The sequence below is a fragment of the Aureobasidium melanogenum genome (assembly GCF_000721775.1).
Source record: "Aureobasidium melanogenum CBS 110374 unplaced genomic scaffold scaffold_53, whole genome shotgun sequence".
In the NCBI taxonomy this organism is placed as follows: Eukaryota; Fungi; Ascomycota; class Dothideomycetes; order Dothideales; family Saccotheciaceae; genus Aureobasidium; species Aureobasidium melanogenum.
Window position 1 is genome coordinate 1 of NW_024470105.1, and position 23,972 is coordinate 23,972.

At 49.2% G+C, this 23,972-nt stretch overlaps 10 protein-coding genes across 10 annotated transcripts; 6 read left to right on the top strand and 4 right to left on the bottom strand.

Moving 5' to 3' along the window:
* Positions 1-975: 975 nt before the first annotated feature.
* Positions 976-1,275, bottom strand: M437DRAFT_89250 (uncharacterized protein; the record flags this gene model as incomplete). The annotated part of the gene is made up of 1 exon (XM_041029002.1): positions 976-1,275. One exon carries the CDS (start codon positions 1,273-1,275, stop codon positions 976-978), a length of 300 nt encoding a protein of 99 aa, XP_040874701.1.
* Positions 1,276-1,989: 714 nt separating this feature from the next.
* On the top strand, positions 1,990-2,241 carry M437DRAFT_31363 (uncharacterized protein; the record flags this gene model as incomplete). Its single annotated transcript, XM_041019202.1, has 1 exon — positions 1,990-2,241. A coding segment is annotated over one exon (252 nt), but the record flags the coding sequence as incomplete, so codon positions are not given.
* A 3,748-nt stretch (positions 2,242-5,989) lies between these two features.
* On the bottom strand, positions 5,990-8,292 carry M437DRAFT_79547 (uncharacterized protein; the record flags this gene model as incomplete). The annotated part of the gene is made up of 5 exons (XM_041027192.1): positions 5,990-6,486; positions 6,538-6,767; positions 6,817-7,132; positions 7,164-8,157; positions 8,218-8,292. The coding sequence occupies 5 exons, from the start codon at positions 8,290-8,292 to the stop codon at positions 5,990-5,992; spliced, it is 2,112 nt and encodes a 703-aa protein (XP_040874703.1).
* Positions 8,293-9,491: 1,199 nt separating this feature from the next.
* On the top strand, positions 9,492-9,701 carry M437DRAFT_61107 (uncharacterized protein; the record flags this gene model as incomplete). Its single annotated transcript, XM_041023871.1, has 1 exon — positions 9,492-9,701. The coding sequence occupies one exon, from the start codon at positions 9,492-9,494 to the stop codon at positions 9,699-9,701; it is 210 nt and encodes a 69-aa protein (XP_040874704.1).
* A 1,615-nt stretch (positions 9,702-11,316) lies between these two features.
* On the bottom strand, positions 11,317-12,174 carry M437DRAFT_70605 (uncharacterized protein; the record flags this gene model as incomplete). The annotated part of the gene is made up of 2 exons (XM_041025503.1): positions 11,317-12,009; positions 12,055-12,174. 2 exons carry the CDS (start codon positions 12,172-12,174, stop codon positions 11,317-11,319), a joined length of 813 nt encoding a protein of 270 aa, XP_040874705.1.
* Positions 12,175-13,915: 1,741 nt separating this feature from the next.
* M437DRAFT_79548 (uncharacterized protein) lies at positions 13,916-14,467 on the top strand (the record flags this gene model as incomplete). The annotated part of the gene is made up of 3 exons (XM_041027193.1): positions 13,916-13,984; positions 14,028-14,356; positions 14,395-14,467. The coding sequence occupies 3 exons, from the start codon at positions 13,916-13,918 to the stop codon at positions 14,465-14,467; spliced, it is 471 nt and encodes a 156-aa protein (XP_040874706.1).
* Positions 14,468-14,712: 245 nt separating this feature from the next.
* Positions 14,713-16,020, top strand: M437DRAFT_29644 (uncharacterized protein; the record flags this gene model as incomplete). Its single annotated transcript, XM_041019164.1, has 3 exons — positions 14,713-15,155; positions 15,279-15,333; positions 15,541-16,020. 3 exons carry the CDS (start codon positions 14,713-14,715, stop codon positions 16,018-16,020), a joined length of 978 nt encoding a protein of 325 aa, XP_040874707.1.
* Positions 16,021-16,689: 669 nt separating this feature from the next.
* M437DRAFT_89256 (uncharacterized protein) lies at positions 16,690-17,076 on the top strand (the record flags this gene model as incomplete). The annotated part of the gene is made up of 2 exons (XM_041029003.1): positions 16,690-16,806; positions 16,855-17,076. The coding sequence occupies 2 exons, from the start codon at positions 16,690-16,692 to the stop codon at positions 17,074-17,076; spliced, it is 339 nt and encodes a 112-aa protein (XP_040874708.1).
* Positions 17,077-18,089: 1,013 nt separating this feature from the next.
* On the top strand, positions 18,090-18,568 carry M437DRAFT_70607 (uncharacterized protein; the record flags this gene model as incomplete). The annotated part of the gene is made up of 2 exons (XM_041025504.1): positions 18,090-18,162; positions 18,234-18,568. The coding sequence occupies 2 exons, from the start codon at positions 18,090-18,092 to the stop codon at positions 18,566-18,568; spliced, it is 408 nt and encodes a 135-aa protein (XP_040874709.1).
* Positions 18,569-19,628: 1,060 nt separating this feature from the next.
* Positions 19,629-20,974, bottom strand: M437DRAFT_89257 (uncharacterized protein; the record flags this gene model as incomplete). Its single annotated transcript, XM_041029004.1, has 3 exons — positions 19,629-19,898; positions 19,953-20,002; positions 20,842-20,974. 3 exons carry the CDS (start codon positions 20,972-20,974, stop codon positions 19,629-19,631), a joined length of 453 nt encoding a protein of 150 aa, XP_040874710.1.
* Between the last annotated feature and the right edge of the window lie 2,998 nt (positions 20,975-23,972).

Here is a 23,972-nt window from a genome sequence, read left to right on the forward strand (position 1 = left end):
AAGCCTCCCACTTTGTTTGTCCCTTTTGGTTGACGTTTCGTAGCCTTTGTTGGATAAGATGAAGCCTTTGTTGGATAAGATGATGGCTCTACATTGGTAACGCAGTTAGAGAGAAGCTCCCTTCGAGCTGGGGGTTCCGCGTCCCCTGACTTGTCTCTTTGACCAGCTTGCAGCTTGCTGATGAGATCATCCCTGGGATTCTTGATACGCTGCTGAACGAGTCGGCGCATGCTGTCTTGCAAGTTTGTGCTTGAGGAATCGGCAGCATTTCGACTTGTGCTGTGGTGGACTTACTCATCTTTCGCAAGCTGTTCCACTTCGTTCTCAGGCACACCAAGAAGCTTAGAAATGATTCCGGTAGGAACCTTGCTGGCAAAATGTTCCACGAGATCGACCGGCTGCGGATTTTTCTCTCCCTGAGTCAAATCCAGTACTCCTAGTTCTCTCTAGATTTCCATATAGCGGTGTGAGCGTTGCGTGCGGCCTACACCAGGGAGATACAGATGAGAAGAAGGCCAGAAGTCCTTCGCTCAACATCATGATGAGGCATGGTCGATTGCGCCTTGTTTACACTGTGTTCAGGGACTCATGGGAATGATTAAACTCAGTCAGCTCCTAGCCGAGGCGGTTGATATGACCAGGTGTGTAGAGTATAGAGCGGGCTGATCCGCGTCACCGGGGCGTTCGTGGGGGGTTCAAGAAACAAACTTGTCAACGGCGCGCGTCCGCAAGCAAAAATCGGCATTTTCCAAGTTGTGGTGCCACGACCTTGAGTGAAGTAGCAAGACACTCGGCACGGATCCATGTCCGCCGATATTGTCCTTTCGTGCATAGCTCAACCGTTCGCCAAGTCTCTGTGACGGGTAGACGGGAAATAGTTGGAGGTGGCTGTACCTGCTTTATTTCCGGATGTCTCTGTCCTTATTCCCGACAATGCAGTTCCGCTTTACCCAGGTAGCGTATTGAGAAGTCCACTCAGATGGAGGTCGACGATTCGTCATACGCCGTTCTTGTGGGTTTGAAGCGTTGATAGAACTCCAACATAGCCTCTGGGTGTGTCCCATTAAGCCCAGCAGTATCACTTCTCCGTCCAATGCCAGAAGCAACCTCTGGATTGTGACTTATAAACTTGAGGATCCATGCTTTTCTGAGAAGTGCTGTATCATCGTTGTTTCCGTCAATAGCAGCGCTTGCAGCGATAAGGTTTTGCTCAAAGCCTGCATCAATCTCAGTGGATGTATTTTGTGTGCTCGCAGGAACTACATTGCAAGCCATGCTGCTCCGTGACATCACAGAATGGCTCTGTGTTCAAGAGTCTGCAGCTTGGCTATCCCGGCTTCTCCAGACAGGCACTGCCATGCTCAGAAATGGTGGAGCTGAAGTTTAGTAAGTCCCGCCGTCACCTTCTCTGCCCTATCTGGCTTGTATCCTCTTATAAAGCGGTTTTTGTATTCTCCTGCCTGCTTATCTCAATGAACCTGTGCCCTTGCATCCTGATACTTCTACATACCGACTACATTTTCAGTCTATCTGCACAGCAATAACGTCGTTCCATAAGTACTGGTACCTTGAACACATAATCTTTTCATAGCCAGTCTGGCATAGCATTGCATCGCATTGCTTGCAACTTCCTGTTTGCTTCCATCAAGGCTGAGCCAAGGTTCTTTTCATTCTTTCTCTTTGTACCACATAATGAACGGCAAAAACAGCGTTGGACGGAAGGTCTCTTTGCTCATTGACGACTCGCCGGCGCAAGATTATACGCGCCTTCCACCTTCCAGGACATTGTCGGCGGCGAGCAATCGCTCAGGTGCCTCGAGTTGTGCCTCACTGAGATCGACGCTGAGCCTTTCCAAGAGACGCGGTACGTACCCGTCAGTTCTGGAGGCATCCAACATCATGTCTCCTCAGATGCCAATCATAACGAACACCCCTTTATGGTGTTCTGTCAACTCGTCAACCCAAGAATCACCACGTCAGTCTAATGTGTCAACTCTGCCAACCAGGCCGGCCGTAAGGAAGAACACATATCCATGCCCATTAGCCGAGGCTTTCAGTTGTAGCGACCGCTTCACCACGTCAGGGCATGCCGCACGTCATGCTAGGACACACACTGGAAAGAAGGATGCTTTCTGTCCAGAGTGCAACAGAGCCTTCATCCGCAGGGACAACATGGAACAACATCGTCGCACTCATCAGAAGGTTTACCGCCCCACAAAGGCTGCAATCGAGTCGAACAAGATCGAGAACTTGACAAAATCGTCGTCGCGCAAGTCTGATAAGCCTCTGCCTCCATCGATTGGGGTTACTGCCCTTGCTCAGGTTAAGAAACAGCAACAGCAGTCGCCTCGTCTTGCTCCACAAAGTGCAGACGCCTCCCTGTGCAAGAAGTCTGGCACTTTTTATTCACACTGCCTACAGCCACCGTCGGCAAATGAGTGTAAGCACGATAGACAGCATTCTGAGCTACCGATGCTTCCGCGCTTCCATCCAGCAAACTTTCCCACGCCTCAGCACGGCAGTGCTCCAACTGTATCACCTGGCATAGATCGTAACCAAGCACGGCTCGGTTCTCAGTCGCGGCACAAGCAAGTTGTAGAAGCACAGAAGCGGCTGAAAACGTACCGATGTGAGGTACTCGACTTCGACGAAGGACAGGGTAGAAAATCGTTGTTGAAGGCTGAACCAAGCAGCCCTAAGTTGCAACCTACGACCTTATCAGGGCCTGTTACACCGCTAGCGCTGGAAGAACATGAGACCTGATCTTTCATTAGGATCAGACGTTCATGATGTTAAATGTGATGCGTTTGAGGGATGCGGCACGCATGGAAGAAAAGAAAGACGATTGCCAGAGGACGTTGCATTGATCATGTACTCGTAGCCATGGCCAGTGGGATCACTAGGCCCGATAGGGATGTCAGGTTTAGAAGAGCTCTAGGTCACAATGCCGTCCTGAGAAAAGCTCTGCTATGATTCTGAGCCACCAGAGAACATCGATGTCGCTGCTGCTGTTATTCAGCAAGCTGAGATCGAGCCTGGAAGGTAGCACTCGCGTTGCTGTTAAGATATTGTATAATCACGTACAGGATAGGGACAGTTGTCTAGGCTTTGCATGTAATCATTCCCCCAGACTACTATATCGTTCCAGCCATAAGCAGGTTTGACCACCATTCCGACCTTCTGGAACCGGACCCTTCGTGTCTACATGTAACTTGACTCTCCCTGCCGGTTTGCACTGTGTATATTGAGATGGTGCCTCAAGCGCTTACGCGTGCTGTGGATGTTGGCGGACTCGTGACTGGACCAAAGGTCAGACCTCAAGTCAATGCAAATGAGATCTATCGCATTCCTGGGCCGCGGAAGGTGAGGGTCCATGGCCATATCAGTGTTCGGATCTTCCTACTTGTCATCAACATCATCTTCGTTTGCGGCCCCGTAAAGGCTGCTCAGCAGTCCGAACAACTCTCCGTTCCATATGGGTCTGATAGGAAGTCGCCGTATCCCTTGGTGCAACTTAACTGCCGCCGGGCTGGTGATACTGTCAACTGAAAACCATCTAGCTGTTCGGCATACCTCAAGCCCGGTGTGCAGATCGATCCTCTTTGGATAGCTGGGAAACGATCATGTTGTGGGGAGTTGTCTTATGTAATTGGCGAGAGGCTAAAGGCACCATCGGAAATGTCACCATACGACGACTCTATTTGCGAGTGATGTTCGGCATTCTGTGTGTCATCGTCCATTGTATGCTTTGGTAGGGGCGGATGTAGACCGAGATGCAACACATCGCAGCTTTTGAAATCCATGCCATGCCTGAAATATGCAAGCTTCTCAAGTACAGCGCTCCGCGGCTTACATTTCTTGTTGTACCAAATCGTTGTTATTTAACTACCACTATGTCGAAAGCCATGGAGTTTGAGAACACTCTCAGTTTTGCCGTCGACTCCTAGCTGTCAAGCTGCAAGGTACATGCTTTGTCTTTGGATCTTATGCTTTCTTACATCTCTCGGTGTAGCGTCGTGAACAGGCAATCTACCCCTATAAGAGAGGCCCAGAACAACTGGCTGTTGCATCCATGCATTGTTGTCACCATGCGCTGCTCGATGGCACTGTAAGCGAATATCCTGCACGATATCTGTTGAGGAGCTGGAAAACATTATGGGGTGAACCCGAGGATCGACCCACGTAACATCTACTGTGATGTCTGGAGCCCTCAGACCGTTATAGTGGCGCCCGAGAAGAGCTCAACCTAGTACATGAGTTACACGATGAAATTTGAGTACGTTCAACTGCCAATGGGTCCACCATGCCATTTCACCAACCATATTCGACCTTTACGTCCAGCTTAGCAAGATAGAACGAAATCAGGCTCTGCACCAGACGGGCTAAGCAAAAACACGGATGCCTACCTTAACAGACAAACAAAAGAACAAAACGTGGAGTAGCTGGGACTCAAGCCCAGAACCTTCACTAACCCACAACTGCTGGACGAGAGCAATGCTAAGATGTCACGCCACTAGACCACAACACCAATTGTGAATCATCTTCCAGTAAACAACAACACCTTCCACTCTAGCAAAGCTGTGCACATATGCCAAGAATTGCAGGAATCCAATGCATATACAGCTAGGCGCAAGACGTGGAGGCCAAAGGCCGTGGTCGACGGGCGAGAAAAGTGTACTTGACTGACAGTCAGCAAAGTATGGTAACTGCCAGTACTATTCCCAGTCCAATTGTGTGCTTGATGACCAGACTCCTTAAACAGACCTAGTCGTAAGTCAACAAGACTCCGTGTCAAATCACTAACCGTGATCGCACAACAGCAGCTCAGATCAGGTCAGAAACGACAGCCTTACGGTTGCCAACCTTGTCCTTGCCAGACTTCTGAATGTACCAAGGTCTTCCCTGAAGGGCACGAGGCAACATAGTGCTAATCTCGTTGAAGAGGGAGATTCTTGCTGGAGTACAGTTCAAGCCTCCAATCATCCAGAAGCCCACCCACTCATTACTCGCAAAGGTAGTGAGGGAAGAGAATGTAATGAGGCAACCCATTCTTGGGCATCATGTAGAGCTTCTGAATACCTGCGATGGGCTTGTTATCTTTCTTGGCCTGCTCTCTCTGACGATGTAGAGCGGAGCGGCGGATGTCGCGGAGGTCGTGGTTGTGGAAAATGTTGCCGAGAGCCCAACCCCAGATAACGAGTCCGTTTTTAATCTGGTAGAGGCGGTCGACCCAATCGTAAACAGTGGTGGGACCGTAGCTAGCGAGCTACCCGGAGAGGTAGAGCGGGTTGACGAAGTTGAAGGCTAGAGCTGGGACGAAGATCAAGGGGTGGACGGACGACATGCTCGGGTTGAGGAAGCGCGGCTAGATGATGGCGCGGTAGAAGTAGTGGATAGACTGCACTGTTCGAACGGCCAAGATGCTGCTGTTATACCTTGCACGGCATACGATGGCTGCAATGGCATGTCTGTGTAGATCTTTTATATAGAGGTCCACCAATCTCGTGACAACCGTGACAAAGAAGTGGAGAGGCTGTGCAGAGTCTCTAAGCGATGTCTCTTGCTGTTTGATGAGGGATCTTTAAATGAGCGATTCATTCGAAAGTTGCGGCAACCGAGTATGCGTCGAAGTCGTGTGAGTGAAATGCCATATCAACAGCATGCTATATCAACAAAAGACGAGTGAAGGTGAATGCCGTCTGGTGTTCATGACGATTCATCGTCTATATAATGTAATTAAGTAGTTGGTATATGCACCAGAGATGTGTATGGCATGGGTCATATCTGATTGTTTCCTGAGCCATTGCAATGAGTCTCAGAACACACTATGATTCTCTCATTGCGTAACAGCCTGCGTTCTGTATTACTGGCCATCATGAGAGATGTACCGCACCTGGATTCCTCGTTCTGTTGTTCTTGAATCTCATCGGCTTATTCTCAGCCTTTAGAAAGCGGATATCCCAGATAGTCATTGAGCCTGCTGATAGTTCTAATATCCAAAAGAAGCCGAAGAGTCGACATTTATCACATCAAAGTCTGCCGTCGGTGACTGTAACTGCATTGGCGTCGACATCTGTTGAGAAGGGAATGATGACCACATGTTCATTTGTGCCTGGACCAGAGTCGTATTCACAGGCGTAGAGTGCATGCTGTGTTGTGATGCCACCCCTAAAGATGACTGACTATTGGTCGGCAGGATTGGCATATTGTGTGCAGCAAGAGATGGTTCGAATATACTACACGAATCGTGTCTTAGACTTTGGGCGGGAGGAGTGACATGTGATTCTGGAGATTCATTGCTGAGTGTTGCTTGTGTGAAAAACAGCGACATGTTCGGCATAGCTTGGTCGGGTTTCGGAGATGGAAAAGGCGCTAAGTTGGCAGTGGCCTCAGGCAACCTGATACCCCACTGATTCGCCAGTCGGTTGATCGCCTCCAAACAGCACGAGGCATAACGGTGATTCACAGACATCTTATCCAAGTCTTCTAGAGGGGGGTTAGCATCCCGTCGTCGAACAGGTTCAGGGGCAAACTTACGCATCGCTTGGGTGAGCTGAACTGCTGCACCTTGAGAGGGAAGGTTCATGAGATGGACTGTGCTGGCCGAAAGAAGGATGGAGCTGACGGCCAGAGACGTTCGTCTCAATCCATACATTGCACGGAGCGCATTCATGAGTTTTGAAATCTCTGTGGCGCAATAGGTCAATAGCTCCCGCGGATAGAGTCCGATGTCTGAGAGGTCGAGCTTCATAAAAGGTCGGAACAGACTTATATCGGTTAGCAGGAATCAATGTTCTATTTCTTGAAAGCACTAACTGCAATACGCACTGGTGGTAGTACATATGAAGCACAATAACGTGAGGCATTGCGGTGTTCTGAAGCTGGAACATCTTGGGCAGCTCGCTGTACCACATTTGGTACTGATGATATGCTGAAGCCAGTCGACGCGGTGTGAACCTCTCTCTGGGTGCATGAAGATTGAGGTTGATGTCATTGATCATCTCAGAGAGCTTACTCTGGATGTTGTGGAACAGTAGGCATTTCATAGGCTGTACAGCGCTCGGACTGACTGGCAAGTTGACGTCCTCGTAAGGTTGCCAGAACAGTGCGTCCAACTTTTCTGAGTTCATAGCTGCAAACAAGTCAGTACTCGCCGAGATGACCAGATGATCGTGACCTCCGTTTATCAATCTCAACAGCGTTCTTATGTATCGAAGATACCCTGCCCAATGCCAGGCAGCAGATCATCTCGCAGTTGAAGACACCCCAGAAAGTCAGCTTTCGGATGTCCATCTCGCTGGAACATAAATCTGGCTTCCCTGCGGTAGTGTCTGCCAGATGGAGGCCCATTTCCATAGCAAGACGCACAGCTCTTCCGATTAGGCGGAAGCTAATGTGGTCACGGCCTGCAGAACCCTCTCTAACGGCCATCACTGCCATAGCTTGGACAGATGTCAGTTCTAACGCGCTGATGTTCTCAGCAAGTCTTTGTGCCTCGCCAAAGAAGTAGTCTCCAGCTCGTTCGCATGCTGCAGGTCGATCGGAGTATTGGCAAGCCACTGAGCACACCGCATTGACCAGCAAAGCGCTACAGTACTTGGTTGAACCTCGTGCCATGTCCCGCAAGAAATGACTTTTTGAGAAGAAGCAAAAGAACGGATGGCTCCAGCAGAAATAAAGGTTGAGTAGATGGTCCACAAACTCTGCGTCTTGAGGTATACGGAACCAAGAGGATAACCCTTCTGCTGCTGCGCTCTGGCTTCCTGCATCATTCCACTTGCCATCCGCCGGACTGCGTGACGATTCGTTTCGTGTTGAAGGAGCTTGTGTGTCAGATGTTGCTCCTGGAGTTCCGTCAGGCCCAGGGAGGTCGGTAACTAATGCTTGCAGTTTTTCGGTATCTCCACCACTGATGGCTTCAGCTAGAGAGTCGAGTCTTTCACCTCGGCGTAGGCTATGAAACAGTGCAGTGGCCTCGTGCTCTGGAAGAGCACACAAGGAGTTGATGATGACATCGAGCACGGTGTTTTTATTTTGGAGTGATGCTATATCTTTTCGAAGTGCGCCCTTGCGTCGGTGGTCCGTGTCTTGGTCGTAACTGCAGTCTGTTCGGTAAACCGCCATACAGGTGGAACAGGAAGGGAGACCTCCGTCACACTGCAGAACAATTGGATCGTTAAATCTCTAAATCCTGCAACACGATGTCATGCGACTGACCTTGCTCTTGCGTTTGCGACAAGGAATGCAGGCAGAGGAAACGGCCTTTCGCTTCGCCGATTTCGGAGGCGCCATACTGGCTAATCCGTCGTTTGAATCTTGTTCACCTTTTGCGAGGATTGTTCTCGGGTGTATAACAGGTCAATGGTAGGTGATTGTGAAAGAGAGGAACAGGCTTGAGACGTAGGACTGCAGAAGGAAGAACAATTGGACTGGGGAAAAGAAGATGAACAAGCCTGGAAGGAGAAAGTCACAAGAATAAGGCAATCAGAAAAAGGTAAATTGACAGAAGGAAGGACGCGACGGTGAGTTTATGGAGATGCAACTGATTCCGAACAACCTTCTTCGACGATGATGATCAAGAACAAACGGATGTTGAAATTGTGGGAACAAGGGACAGGTCAATGGTAAGGCTTGGCCATGGTGTAATCCATGAGGTACGGATACACACCCCACTTGGCATATTCGAGCCGTTATTGACAGGGTCAACCTGGCAAAACAGACAGGGACTGCACTGGAATAGTTTGAACTTGGGTCGGGAATAAATCAGCGGGAATAAGCCGGTTGACAACCGGTTCGAGGGCTGTGTACCAACGGATATCACATATAAGTACGATGCTTGTTGCACAGTCGTCAGGTACTCCGAAGCGATACGAACAAGCGTGTACAGCTAACGATGTGACCAACTTGTCAAACATGGTGACATTGGTGTTGAGATAGAGTGTAAGTAAAGTTCAGGTCCACTTCCCCGGGATTAAAGGCTCCTGAGATCGGGCCGCACGGTAACTTTATTCTGATTCGGCTTCGCCTCATTTCCATTAGATGCGCGCCTCGAACACAATCCGATGAGCGCTATTTCACTGATACTAGTACATCCACATACATGACTATGGTCTGCCTACCAGCCATGGCAGGAATCTTCGAGTATTGGCGCCAAGGTCATGCTGACACGCCTCGAACGCTCCCCCCGTGGCCACAAACGTACTGCCGGAGGGTCATTATTCCTGGAGGACGGCTTCCTAACTTGGCGCGCTTATGATGTTCCAAGATGAGGGTTCTTGCAAATGAGCATGGCGAAACAGATCGAACACGCGTGTATGGAGTTTTGAATAGTCATGTTAGACCATGAGATAGGAGACAGCGAGTACAGAAACGGCTTGATCAGCGCGTTAGCCGTGTTGACAGCGAGTTAGTACGCCGGTTTGTACGTACGGCGGGCACGAGTATCAACGATGACAGCGATGACAACAACGACACCTCCATCCTATGGAGTGATGACGGCATCAATATATTTCAAGGCTGTCAAAAAATCCCATGAGCAGTTGTTCATTTTGGTCCATTTGACAGATGGTGCACCCGCCCACGGCGCGGAGAGTGTCACCGTCGCATACAAAAACGGTGTAGACGACTGTAGGGTTAGGGGTGTGTTTGTCGACAATGAATTGGTGTCATTTGTTACATCGTACAACAAGAAGGGCGTCTAGATCATCGATCGACACGTGCCGGAAGAGTTGTCGGGGTTGGTAATGTATTATTCGTGCTTAGTCCAGCCGTATGTTAGGGCATTGTAAAAGACGGCTTTCGACCAAAAAGAGTATGGGGGCGTTCATTTAGGAGCCGAAGCCCAAAGAACAATGGAGATACCAGACAGACGAAGATTGGGATGAGATATTAGCTAAAGAGGAGGGTGCAGAAGCCGAAGCAGGTGTAAACAGACCCGATGGAGATGGCAATAGCAACAGCAGCCGTGATAGCGACATCGACATTAACAACAACACCGACACGAACACTGAGACCGACACCGACAGTGATGAGGAAGATGAAGGATTCATTGAGGAGGCAGATGATAATGCACGAGCAGGCACGCCAAAACAGGCAGAGTTCACGCCTAGCAATCCAGACAGTTCACACAGCACAGCCAGATACCGGAGGTTGTTACAGGAGGTCACCAAAGACGGCATAGGTGTACGCGTCGGACTGGCCATGTGGCGAGAAATATCCCAGCAATCCACCGACAGTTGGCTGTAGACGACGGCATCAGACAGACGTTGGACACGGCATTCGGTAGCAGCAAGGGGAAATAAAAATACCAGGCCGCACAGGCGGAAGACGCGGTCAACAGCAATGTAGCAGTTAGGGCATACTAAGCCGGACATTCATTAAGTACCGAAGACAGCATTCACGGTCGAATGGCCAGCGAATCACCGTTCATTGCCACGCGCGAAAGGAAGCATTCAAGGGCACAGATGGAGCAACGCATGCAGGAGAAGTTCCAGCGATGGAAGGCGTCCCAGCAGTTCGATATGTTACAAGCATTGAGGACCATGATGAGACCAGATGCCGAGTGGCATCAAGTCTGCCGAACGGGACGCCAGCCGACCACCCGAGTGAGCAAACATCGTTTTGTTGACACTGGAGGCAGCGGTAGGCCACGCATTCCAGCGATTCAAGCGGCGAAGGAAGTCGGTGGGCTATTTGGATCGAGTGGTGATTGACGAGTGTCACGTCGTGTTGGGTTCGAAGTGCGAGACAGCACAACTGACAACAGGCGAGCAGGATGTGTTTGTATGAAGAACTTTCCCAAGTCAATCACGTTGTCTTGCTTCTCTGTGGTATCTATAACGCAACCATGTTGCCACGACTTCCTTCTTTTGCCCCACCACTCAGACATCATGTACATCGATTTTGGATGCTCTATCTACGTAAAGAATCCCTGATCACTGGGGCTCGTTCTGTGCCCTTACTATTGAGCCTTTTTCTGTTTACCAGATTCCTTGTCTTAAGATTTCCTTGTCGCTTTCAAGTATAGCGTATACTTCTTCTAGACCTGTGACGAGCATGCATGCTGACTATAAGATAAGGGAAAGCCGTCTGTGTCTTTCTAGAAAATGGTTTCGTGTGCCGTTGCTTGATCTGCTTGCGTCGATTGGGTACTCTGTGATCTTCAAGTGGCAGGCGCGTGTTAAGATGTAAGCGCTGAACAAACACCGAATGCGCTCTGCGAGTTCAAAAAGCAGAGAGATGCCAAAATGGGATACCATATGATGCCAGAGATAGCTCAGCCTGATCGAGTGCCACCACGGCGGAAGAAGCGAGCTGCTACTTTGCTGATTCGTAAGGGAGCACAAGCGGCAGACTACAGCCAACTTTAGTAATCAGATTGATTATGTATCCATTTCGAACTACGATACTCGCGCAGATTCTCGACCCGAGTGCAACTGTCGAAGTCCTATGCAAATCTTCCAGGCTCGTTCTGTCTTGACTGGCGATCATCCACCCCACGATAGTGATGCTTGCAAGTATGCAATGATTTGTGTAAGGAATGTATGATTGGTAATTGCTCGGTCGCTTCGGATGTTCGCGCAGGTGCGTAAGATCTTGAGCTGGAAATATCATCATTGTGACCGGATTCAGATCGCCTGATTGCTCATCAAAGCCGATGTAAAGCAGTGTGATGCTCCGTCGAATCATGTGATACGACGGGGTCTTACCCATTTTATAATGTTGTAAGATGATGTTACTACGAAACTCGAGAACCATGTAGATGAGATCTGTAAGATATGAGACAAGTACTACTTTGAGGAGACATGTGAAAGGCATGTAGAATATACTGCTGGCCATGGAGACCAGGGTCTTTGCGTAGGCCGAAGACAGCTTGTGTACGAAGTGCGGTCTTGTCGGTTTGCTGAATCCTATAGCATAACCGCATGAGCGGTAGCAAGTATCGATCAACCTTCCTTCGAAGGTGTTTGTATTGTTCTTCAGAATACTCGCCCTTAGCAGCGACTGGTCCTGTTAGGTTTGTGTCTGTGTTCGACATGTTGCCATTACACTCACCGATGTCCTGCTTGCTGATTTCCGAGACTCCACCTCCTTTAACAGATTCTGTCTCTCCACGGCGACTATCTTGACGCTGGAAAACTTCTTACCCTTAGCTTCAACTTCTTCTGTCGACATGACGGAGTTTTATGGAGGGAACGGGTCAAGGCCACCATGAAAGATCGTTCGAGAGGTTCGAGAGGGCTTATATAGGCCGGTTCCACCACACGATAGGTGAGACAAAGTGTTCGCAGCGCAGCGAGGCGCATGTTTATCGCTCCTTGATAGGCCTAATATTGTCTCTTGACTGGCCGCCACCAGATAGTCAAATTAGTGGCATAAATCACTATCAATACTTCTTCCCAATCTTAGGTCCAAGGCTCTTCCCATTTGAGATAGGCAGAGGGACATGCGATAGCGAGTCCTGCATGTACCAAAACCCTGATAGATAGCCTACAGCATGTTTCATGCATGCTGTCTCATCTTATCGTGTATCGGCATACCGAAATGTGAATGGTCAGTCGATGGCTCGCCATGTATATCGATCAGATGCCTTTTGCTTGGCGGCCTTGGTATGGCAATGGGGAGAATATCATGAATGATAACCCCATTAATAAGCATGGCCTATCGGTATCGGACACGCATGCATGAGATCAGAAATGAATGGTTTTCCGTATCTCGTGTGAAATCAATGAAGTTGACATCGGACCTCAATTTTATTGGTGGTCCGTACTGCTGTTAGCAGCTGCTCGGCAACCGCGAGCAGTCGTGAGAGCTCGCCAAGTGGTGACCGTGATCCACGCATACATGTTCGAATAACCAGCCGATGTAGACTGAGTGAGCTTTTAACTGCTCCAACATGTGAGCTCCAAGTTAGAACAGGTCTTGAGTGTCATACTCTTCGTCGAAGTCTCATAAAACTTGGTTCTCGGTTTCTGTATGGGCAGCTGCGTTGGATAGCCGATCAAAAGATATTGTAGTCTTTGAGGGTTTTCAGACTACAGTCGGCTTATCCTGATAACACAACGCGGCGGCAGTCTTCGCCAAATAAAAATTGTGAAGAGATGCAAAGACGTTGAGGGCATCCACATTTGACCGACCGGGCGTGCCGAGGAAGTGTCCAATCAAAATTTCACCAGTATGCCACATGCAACCAATCTGGGCCTGCCAAGAATCAAAGTGGGCTTGCTTCTTTCCTCCACCTTTTCCACTGCAATCCTTCGCAAGAGATTCGATGAAGCCATGTGGGTGCACCGGTTGCGGGCTTACTATCGGTTATACATCAATGCGATCACGCAAATTGAGCCTTTGAAAATACACCCTCAGTGGTCATCTTCGCTTTCATACGAGGATGAAAACAGGGCCTTATTTTGCAGCCAGCAGCAGACGTTACATTTGACTTTCTTCTTCAAAGCCTCAATCCTCCTCGAAAACACGTGCTCACGCCATCTCTCAAAGACATGCACTCGAAGCAGACCTATCCCTGCATTCAACACCAATAAGGTTGGCCTTCACTCAAGCGGTTTCGCAGTAAATCGTGTTGGCTCAAGCCTTGACGACGGCCCTTTCCACCTATTGGACTAAGTGGTATGCAGACAAGACTGTCGACCACACACTCCGTTGTGCTATTTATCCACTAGATGCTCGTGTAGAAACACGTTTGCTCCTTCACCGGTCTAGCTCTTGGACAAAACATCGCTTCTAGAGGGTAACATCAAGGACCTCTGTACTCTGTCGTGACTGGATCGAAGATGCTACAAGATCGCATTCCCAAGAATCTGGCGCCAAGTCTCGAGCGAGAGCTCCGAGCTCAGGCGCAGCAAACAACAAGATTAGAGGACTGGGATATACATTCATCCTATCGCACACAACACACAAAATGCAGCTAATCACAGCAAGGAGTCGACCAGTCCTCAGGAGCGCTCAGCTCTGCCTCCGCTACCGCTATGTGACCGACGCGCCCTCATCGGCACCGCCGCTCCGAACTGAAGACGGTCATGAAGGCTAGAGACACCAACCGCCTCAATGTGTTGCGCGGTCTGCTGGCCGAAGTCACCAATGCCGCAAAAACCGCGCAACCCCTCGGCACAGACTTGAAGCTTCTTGGGCTGTTGCGCGAGCGTTCGTCCGCGGCCGCGCAAGCAGCCGAGGAATTTTCGAACGCTGGAAGAGCAGACTTGACGGAGAAGGAAATTGCCGCCATCAAGGTGTTGGAGGAGTACACCGGCAACGTCGAGACTGTCAGCGAGGACTACATCAATGATGTTGTGCAGAGCACTATCGACAGCATCAAGGCCGAGGCCCAGGGTGCAAGGTCGTCGTGGGTGATATGCTCAAGAAGTTGCTGGCCCCTGGTAGCGCTTTCGAGGGCAAGCCTGTCGAGGAATTGCAGGTCGCAAAGGCCGTCAGACAAATCTTGGGCGCAAAGTAACAGGTCGCTTCGTCTAACGTGGTCCATCGCTGGTACGTCTTCACAGCTTGATGTCCACGCTGAATTTGAAAGTCACACACTTGGCAAGTGTTAATCGTAGATCACAGAAACGAGAGGTGTGCGGAGGTTGCTGCCTTTGCCAAGGAACCTCTTGAGCTCTGAATATAAGTAGTCTGCCCTTCCTCGCCTCAAATCGATTTTCCACAACCACACTCACCACCACCCTCGTTCAATCAATACAAAACATGAAAAGCGTATACTCAACATTGGGCTTTGCCCTCGGTGCCTCTGCTGCTATTCTGGTTGCTCGCGACCAATGCTGCTTCTCCTTGACTGCCGCTGGTGGTAAGACCGGAGCTGTTGGTCAGCTTAGTGATGGTCAGAACAGAATCGGTCAGACTTCTGGACTTGTTACTGGACAAGCTACCTACTGCATCAAAAACGGTGGTCTGACTGACAAGAACGGCCGAGGATGCATCCTGACCTCTCCTACCACCCAGTTCCAATGCGATGTTGGTGCTTCGCCCACTACTGGATTCGCAGTCAACTCCAACGGTGACCTAACCTGCAATGGAAATACCCAGTTCTATGCTTGTGCTACTGGCGACAATGGTGGCTACAACATCTACACCACCACTGCTAGCGCTCAGACTGGATGCGTTGCGATCACTCTTAGCTCTGGCGGCAAGTGCGCCGGTTCCAACGGATCTAGTAGCTCTTCTGCTGCCTCTTCTGCTGCTGCCTCTTCTGCTGCTGCCTCTTCTGCTGCTGCTTCTTCTTCGAAGCCCGCATCTTCTGCACCTGCATTCAGCGCTCCTGCTTCGCCTGTCCCCACCTCATCGGCACCCGCTGGAAACACTGTAACCGTGTACTCGACTTACATCACTGTCACGAACTGTGCCGCTGGCTGCACACCTGTGTCCAGCGCTTCTGCTTCCAAGCCCGCCTCGCCTGCCCCCGCCTCTTCTAAGCATGCTTCTTCGGCTCCTACTTCATCCGCCCCTGCCTCTTCGAAGCCTGCCTCGTCTGCCCCTGCCAGCGGTACTGCAGGCGGCAACGGAAACGCTTGCCAGACCACCCTTTCCGGTGCTTACCAGACTCCTCACGCTATCATCCCCGTCAACAAGAACTCTTCCAGCACTTCCTACGGAACCCAATACAATGCTCACTTGAGCTCCAGCAACAGCACCATCTTCAACTTTGACATCCCCTCCAGCTACGCTGGCAAACAGTGCAGTGTCATCTTCCTCCTCCCCAACAAGTCCCAACTCGTTACCTCTGACTTCACCTTGTCTGGTGCCGGTGGTATCAAGTTCGACCAACTCACTTCCCCTGCTCCCTTGAGCGTCACCTACGCTACCTACCCTGCTGTCAAGAGCACCCTTGACACAATCAGCAGCGTTACTCCTGGAAACAGCTACGTTGTCTCCTCTGGTGCCTGCCAGGCTGGGTCTACCATTTCCATCCTTGCCAGCGCCACTGGCAGCCTTGAGCTAAGCCTGTTCGAGGACTGGGATCCCTCGGCTATCGGCCTTTTCATCACCTCTTGTTAAGCAAGGATGACCAAGAGACATACCCCGAAATCAAATTTTGATGTTGAGGTTTCTTACAAAAACCAACTCACCTCGTGGTGAGCAATGACAACCCCCCGAGTACAGTATACAGTATATACATAGTTCTTTTCCTATGTTATTGCTTTCACTCCTCACTTTGCCTTTACTTGATGAATTTTCTTTGGCTATACCAGGCATATTCTGTGCTGGTTAATCCTCTTTACACTCCTTTTTTCTGATTATATCAGAATCTGTGAATTGTAATTAAAATGAACATAAACAAAATCCTGTCCTTGCTGCGATTCTTTTACCATTCCCAGAAGCAAGAAAGAAATCACAGATTGTCGTTGGGAGTTTGCCTCCGCGTTTGTCACTGCTTGGCATGGTATTCCACCATGACCAACCTTTCACTCATCTGTTCATTTCCGACTTCTGGAACTCGCTTCAACTTGTCAACAACCACCCAACATGGACGGCAAACGACTAGCCACTTTAGACGACTTCGCCGCTGCCTACGAGGCCATCGCCCAGCTGTAGAAGGTTCTTTCGGCCACACATGACAATGACGACGAGCTGTCTCAAGACCCCAACATGGCATTGACCATCAAGCAAGCAAAACAATTATTTAGAGCGAGCGGCCTACCACCATATTATCGAGTCAGAGTCAACATGTTCTTGTTCCTCAAACACAAGTCAATTGCAGAGGAGTATCGCACCGATGCTGAGTTCATCTGGCGCTTGGTCTGCGGGACCGATCCTGAGGATGCAGACGAGCACCTAGAAGCAGTGCTGGCGTAACTTCGCGAGGGCCTTAACGAGCTCAGAGTGCTTCAGTACGAGACAAAGGCCTCCTCCACCATCAACAACGAGTGCGACGAGGAGGACGAGGACGGATCGGAAGTCAATAAGAAAGAGGAAGTCGACGACGCAAAGGCACAGCGCGCCGAAGCACCCTCTGACAACAACAACAACAACACTGACGACATCGACGGTGGTGAGCAAGTGTCTTCTGACGTACGTGAGACAACACTTGAGGTAGGCACCCAAAAAGCATAAAGTCCGTTGCTGAGTTGGCCATCGTCCAAACTTAGCCGTGGCGCCCGCCACGAGACCGAATCGTAGACCAAAACAACCTGCACACCGAGAAGCCGGATGAGCAGTTCATCAGGCTTGCAGTTCAAATTGCAGAAGGAGTCCTGGAATATGTCAGCACATCAACATTGTATCTTACAAAGTCACATGTCCTCACTGTAGTCCATAGCTGACGATTGAGATGTTGCAGAATGGCTAGAAAAAACCGGCACAAGGTTTGCGACTGACGCAAGCAGAGCAATACGATAAGTCCAAGAGACCTTCTGAACTTGCTTCGCGCGTTGGAAGTATCCCACTGTTACCCCTTAGCTTGGCTTTTCTCATTCAGATTTCTCTGCCCATACCGAGTATATTATTGTCACTGGCTTGGTCTTTCATGGTGCCACTTTGCCATGATATATACACATATAAGTAAACGGCGAAGCGTATCATAGCAAAACTCTAGCAGCTTCATAGCGTTCCCAAGTACGATAACGCAGATATTGAAAGAGTTCGTTCTTGAATACCACTGTCCCTTTTGTCAGCATCCTCAAAGACTGACAGAGTTGATCGATCTGGGTATCTTAGTAATAATCAGTGAGTCTACAGTCCTTCGAAAACGAATCCTCTTGCGTACATGAGCTTGTTCGTTTTCGTCAAGTTCCTCTTCAGAGTTCGCTATGAAGTTCTTTGATCACGAAGTCAAGATCTTTCTGAGCATGAAGCAGCTTATCGCGGCGTGCGATGTGTCGGACCTCGTCAACAGGGTAATGAAGAACTCGGAGTTTGTCAAGTAAGAAGTCGCTAGCCTCAAAAAGAACTTCAAGCTGCTCGAAGATGGTTCTAGCCCGCTTGACGTAAATACCGAAGGATTTTTTCTGCTCAAGGTCCTCATGGAAAAGTTGCCCGCGTACGCTCCGAAGGGTATCCCCATCGACTTCCAAGATTTCTTGAATAGCGAGTATTGAGCTTGGGGTATTGTTGTCGATGCGATAAACATGGTCGTGGATGGCTGTTACGCGACAAAACTCGTACTTCAGCCCACTTTATCCAGACGAGCGTTCCCGGAAGGTTTGTTTGAGGCTCTTAAATCGGTCGCGCAACAAACGAAAGGCTGGGTCATATTCGCTCTCAACATCAAGTTCCTGGAAAGTATCAGTGTGGTCAGCCAGGCTCGAGAGCAGACAGAAAAGACTTACGTCAGAGGGCGGTTCGGACACGGAGTTCGAGTACTGGTGTCGAGGGCAGCCATGTAGCAGGGCGTGTGAGGAGTCCATCCCCACATGGTCAGGACGCCATAGTTGTTATCAGCCATACTAGCAAGGAGTCGGGACACAGGATAAAGAAATTCGAAAAGAAGTCAGAGAGAAGGAAACTGGATGGCGCGGTCGCTGGTGCTAAACAACGGAAGACTACCTTCCTCGAAGAATCTGTTGATGACGTTCACACATCAGGCGAATATGTCCATCGTCGATAAAGCTTATTCGGTTTCGCGAAGAGAACAGGTAGTCTGCTTGTTTGCATCCATCAACAGCAGTTTGTCGGCCGCATTCTCCTACTGTACCACCAAATACATGTGAGCATGCTCAGAGGCCGGTAGAGTCGTGTTTGTTCGAGCTATGCAACCACATGATTGTTTTGGGGCCAGACATAAACACGCAAGAAAAGAGCTGGTCATAGCACAATTTACATTGGAAACTATTGTTGTAATCAGAGGATTTAGAATGTGCATGAAGTTGTGCGTCACGCAATTCTAGCACAAGTGTTGGAACGGGTGAGAACAGCAAGCAAGTCGTGACCAGAATGCATCGCTTCAACATTCGCGTTACGCGTCTGCTTCCGCCTAAGGCAGAAGGATGATAATACCACAGAATAGGATAATAAAAGATTTTGAGTGAATTGGATCAAGCTGAAGGATGCTCGGAAGTGCTGACGAGAGAGGGAAAGTGCATCGTCTAGTCATGCTGAGTCATCAGACAAGTCAACCTCATCTGCCAATCCATATCTGTTGTTCGTTCTTTGTCTAAACGTCCCTCCAGTCAGTACATCTTGAGGCACTAGATCATGGATGGAACTTTGCAATCTGCATATCTGGACAATTTTCTGGTCGATTACAAACCACTTTCCCTGTAAACCTATCTTCATATGCTCAACATGCGACACAAATAGCACTTAGAATGCAAAATAGGATTTTGAAAGAGAACAGTTCTCACTGAACAGCCAGATCCTGTTGGCATCAGACCAACTGCTCGGCCCATGATACCATCTTCGTCGCTACCTATCATTGGCAGCGTCTCGAAGAAAGGAAACAATCCTCTACCATCCCTTCTTCTTCTGATGGGCATGGATTGTACGAAGACAACCCAATATCATTCCCTCCAAATTCAGCATAGCATTCTTGACTTGGGTGAGACCAATCTTGACAGTTTCAGGCTTGAACTGTTTCAATACACCATCCAAAATCTTCGCCCACTCCTGGTTTTGCTCCTTCAAACGCTTGAGACAGTCAATGGTGGTTCTGCCAACTCTTTTGAAGGTCAAGGAGGGTCGTTGCCAAGCTGAAGACGGTGGCAGATGGCATTGAAGAGCACGTCTGAAGTCACATCGAGCGAGTTTTCAGGATGAGTGACTGGAGGCTCGCACGCCTTCGAGGTCTTGCAGATGAGATGAGAGAGCATTGCGTTGCGGGTGCTGATGCTTTGCTGAGTGATCTTGCGTACAATCTGGTGGAAGACTCTGGGAGAGTCTGGGCTGGGTCTTTTGGCGAGTTTTGCAAAATGACGGTATTCGGGGGTCTGCAAGACGTCCTGATTGATAAGATGTCAGTGAATCCTCATCCTCTGGCTGCGTGTACTGCTTACTTGATAGGTTTCACCAAAGAGAAGAGCGGCGAGCTCGATGGCGCCGAATTCTTTAGGCACGGGTTTGCGGGTTGATTATGAACAACATAAGCACAAATTTGTGTGGGAATCCAGCCTCCAAGGATGAGCTGCACCACTGAGATGTGCTGTCGCAATGTAAGAACGCAACGGAAAAAGAAGGATGTCCACCGAGAGCCGAGGAAGCTGTGATTCTCAATGGTCACACCTCCTTCATAGATTGTCGTTGTGCATTTCGATGGCTCGTACACAACAAGCCACGACCACGGAGAAAGCGCTTGCGTGTAAGAATATCTCGAATCACTTACCATAAACTCGCGAAGCTGCTCCAGAAGATCGTCATACATGGCGACAGCTTCTGTTAACAGGCTCAACGATAAGATCGTTTGCGCCTAATTTAGTGGTTGCACTCATGACGATCTGAAATGCTTAGACTGTTGCGGGCTGGAGTAGAATCGAGCTTGTGGAGTGAAATTATAAGCCTGAGTAGGCATGTTTGGATGCTTCGAGAACAGTCGCCAAACAAATCTTCCTCCTAACAATAGTCAACGTGACGCGTTGCAGTCGCGATTAATGACGACGCACTGGATTTGTTTGCCAACATTCCCAGAAAATGTACCAGCTTCGATCAAAGAGATTTCGCGTTTGCTGCTTGGTTCATTCTATCCCCTTCAACGACCGGCATTGCGCCAGTAACGTGCAATGTGCACGGATGTTTGATTGTCTTTTTTTACTGTGAGCCTGTCGACTGTGCAAATGTGCATAGCAAGCATACAGACGAGATTCAGACGAGACAGGATGCACTTACCTCAGGTGCGCATGCGGTCAGGAATGGGACCCACCTTAGACCTTATTCTGTTTCTTGACAGACCAGTGTTCATTTCGAACAGCCACTTGCGGATCGTAACACCATCACACTTAGCGACCGGAGGAAACGAGTCCTGGGCGACCAAGAAGGTGGCGATGTTCTTAGTGGAGGCCATTTCGGAGTGACGGTCAGACATTGTGAAAGAGTTGAAGAGAGGTTTGGTGAAATTCTTTGATTTGCAGTGTGCGATGAGTTGAAGAGTGGAAGCAGAAAGATCAGGTTGGGAAGTGGAAAGTAGGAAGTCAGGCGTCAGAAGCTGCGCTTAGGCAGACGCTTTCACATGTCATGTGGCTTCCACCCTCCAGAGTAGAAGGCGCGCCTCGATGCACCTGCTGACTTGCTAGCGACTCTACTTTCAAGTGGGATACGGGATCCTTGACGTTCGCCGAACCACGTCTATACCTGTTGTCACATTCCGAGTACTTTGAAAGCCTTATCAGAAACGATTCCATGTTCCTAGGTTCTCTCTGCATGCCCTCCAAGGCGCCTTGAGTCATAGCTGCAAGGAACTTACGGTAAGGCGTTTCATCGGTCAGCGACAAGATCCTGCGACTTGCTTCTTCGACCTCAGCAAATACGGCCCTACCAGCTCGCATAATCTTGAGAATGGCGTGAAAATCATCCAAAGCCTGCTTTTCGCAGTCGTTTATCATCCTAAGATGTGGTATGTCGCTAGCATTGGCAGTATCCAGATCTAGAGTTTGGACCTGGACGTGCGCAGCTCTTCTGTAGTAATTGGCGACAAAGGTAGCAGTGTGATGAGTTTTCTAAAGCTCGCGGATGTATATCTTCTGATCGATCGAATGTCGCTTGTTCAAGATGGCCAAAAGCTGAACGAACGCAGTCTTAAGCTCCTCCTTGACCTTGGACTAATAGCACAAAATAGTCAGAAGATAGTCAGAAAACGCCAAGTGTTTCCTGTTCATGTGAACTTGCCTGCTCAGAGTTGCTGGTCTCGGCGCTGACCTGGGAAGAAGGCATCGGCCTCTGTACGCCGGTCTGTTGACTTTGATCTTGAGAACTGGATGATGCGTCGGTCATGTTGAAAATTGTCAAGGTCCTGGGTCGTCTGTGAAAATCTTGAAGGAAATATTGTTGTGGGAAGATCTGTCTAATGACGAAAACAGACTTCTTGAAGTAGGCAGAGCGATCCTGAATGTCTAAACTCGTGGGTTGCGTATGTATACGTGATAGTGAAAGATATGGCGCTTCAATGATGTTATTTGAGCTGGTGCAGCGGGGTCTGAGCATTGTTGTGGAATGGTGTCTTGTGGTGGAAGTGGGGACCTGATTGATGGGACGCTCAAAAAGTCGACTGTGAATATGTGGTAGAGAAAGGAAGGAGAAGGAAGCGAAATGAATGAGTTCAGTTCTCGATGTGGGAGAGCTTCTGGACTCGAATGAGACAACATGACGGTGTGCGATATAGGTGAAAGGTGGTTGAAAGGCAATCTGATGGCGGAGGAAAGTGGATGTGAAAGTCTTTTCGACTCCACTCGCGATCAACGCTCATCCATGATTTCCTGGCGTTGCTTGATGATCTCCTCTGCGACTGCCGTAGCCTCCGCACGAAATTCCTTTACTCTGTCTTTAGCCTCCTGAGCAAGATCGTAAACCTCGCTATCCCCGTATGTTGTCCAAGCCTTGGCCTTCAGCTTGACTGCCATCGAACATCTCGCTGGATATCCTAATGCGGCGGTTAATCTCAGACAACAGCTCGCACTCGTCCTTGTCTGCCTGAACGATGCGGGTAAGTGCATCGACGTGATCCGGGTCCATGTTCTGGGCGTCAAGCTCCCTTGGCTAAGTTGCTTCAAGACGGCGTTTCAGCCAGGCCGGGTGGTATACTCAGGCCACCAGCAGAGGGTCGGAGTTATCACCAATTTCTTTGATCTCCTTGTACTGATCCTTAACAGCTTGAACCATCTGAGCAATGGAAAGCTGCGTCGAGTCAGTAAAAGATCAAAAATATGCCATCGAGGAAGGCGGTACCTCTGATTTGGTAGCGACTGATCCAGTGCCTGGAATGGGAGAGTTAGCGTTGGCCATCGTGCAGGAGCTTTTTCCCTTGCGATCAGCGACCGTTGTACAAGCTGCAGCGGTGTAAAACGCAATACCGTATGCGAAGCTGGTTAAGTTGCGATAGTCTGGGTTATTTGACCTTGTGTCGAGCATGAGGCACCATCACTAACAACAAGGCGTAGGTCGATCAATGCTCATCGTTGCGTCAACACAAGTATCAACGAAGGAAAGCAACAGTCAATACTACTCGAGGTTTGATAAGCAGAGAACATTCCTGGCATAAGAAACGTTAGTAACCTAGCTTGTTGAATATCGATGGCTCAAGATTCAACCAGTACAAGGTTCATGACAGTCATTGAAATATCTCTAGTCTTGTACTGTGAGCATATCCACTGTATAACTGCATGAACCTTTCCACATTTGACGACTATTCACCAGAGACACAACCAAGGGAAAGGAAGAAACTGCCCGCTAAGTATATACACTTCTATTGACAAAGACCATGATGACAGTCATGGTCCAGTCGTTAGAACATATACTGACATGCGAAGCATGGATATATACCAGCTGTTCAACATCGAACCTGGCTCTATACCTATACTAGTACAGAAGAGGCGACCTGGTAAATCTCAGACCAAGTTTTCTGATGCTGTACGGCGGCTGTTCAGGCTGTGGAAATGCACGATCTTTTGACCTCTCTGGTAATACCACTTGCAGGTTTCAGATAGACTGAGCAATGAGAAAAGAACAGGTGCTGCTCAGGTATGAACACTGGCTCCATTGAACGCCAGATGAGCAGCATGGGTATAGGAAAGGAAGGGGCATCACGATTCGGTGAACCGTACAAGAGAGAATTATCTGATTGCGCCGTTGATAAAGCAGGGACAGACTAACCCAGTCTTGATGTTAGTTGCTGCTCTGCATTTCCCGACCTTTTTCCAGCGTGGATTGTTAACTTCTCCCCCACGTAACATCCCACCCATATCGTGCACTTGGCTTCATCTGAAGCTGTTTACGGAAATTCTACGTGATATATCAGAGAAACCAAGTCATCATACATTTTAACCAGCTAGTCGAAGTCTTTTCCGACCATCTGTTAAGAGTCATCAACA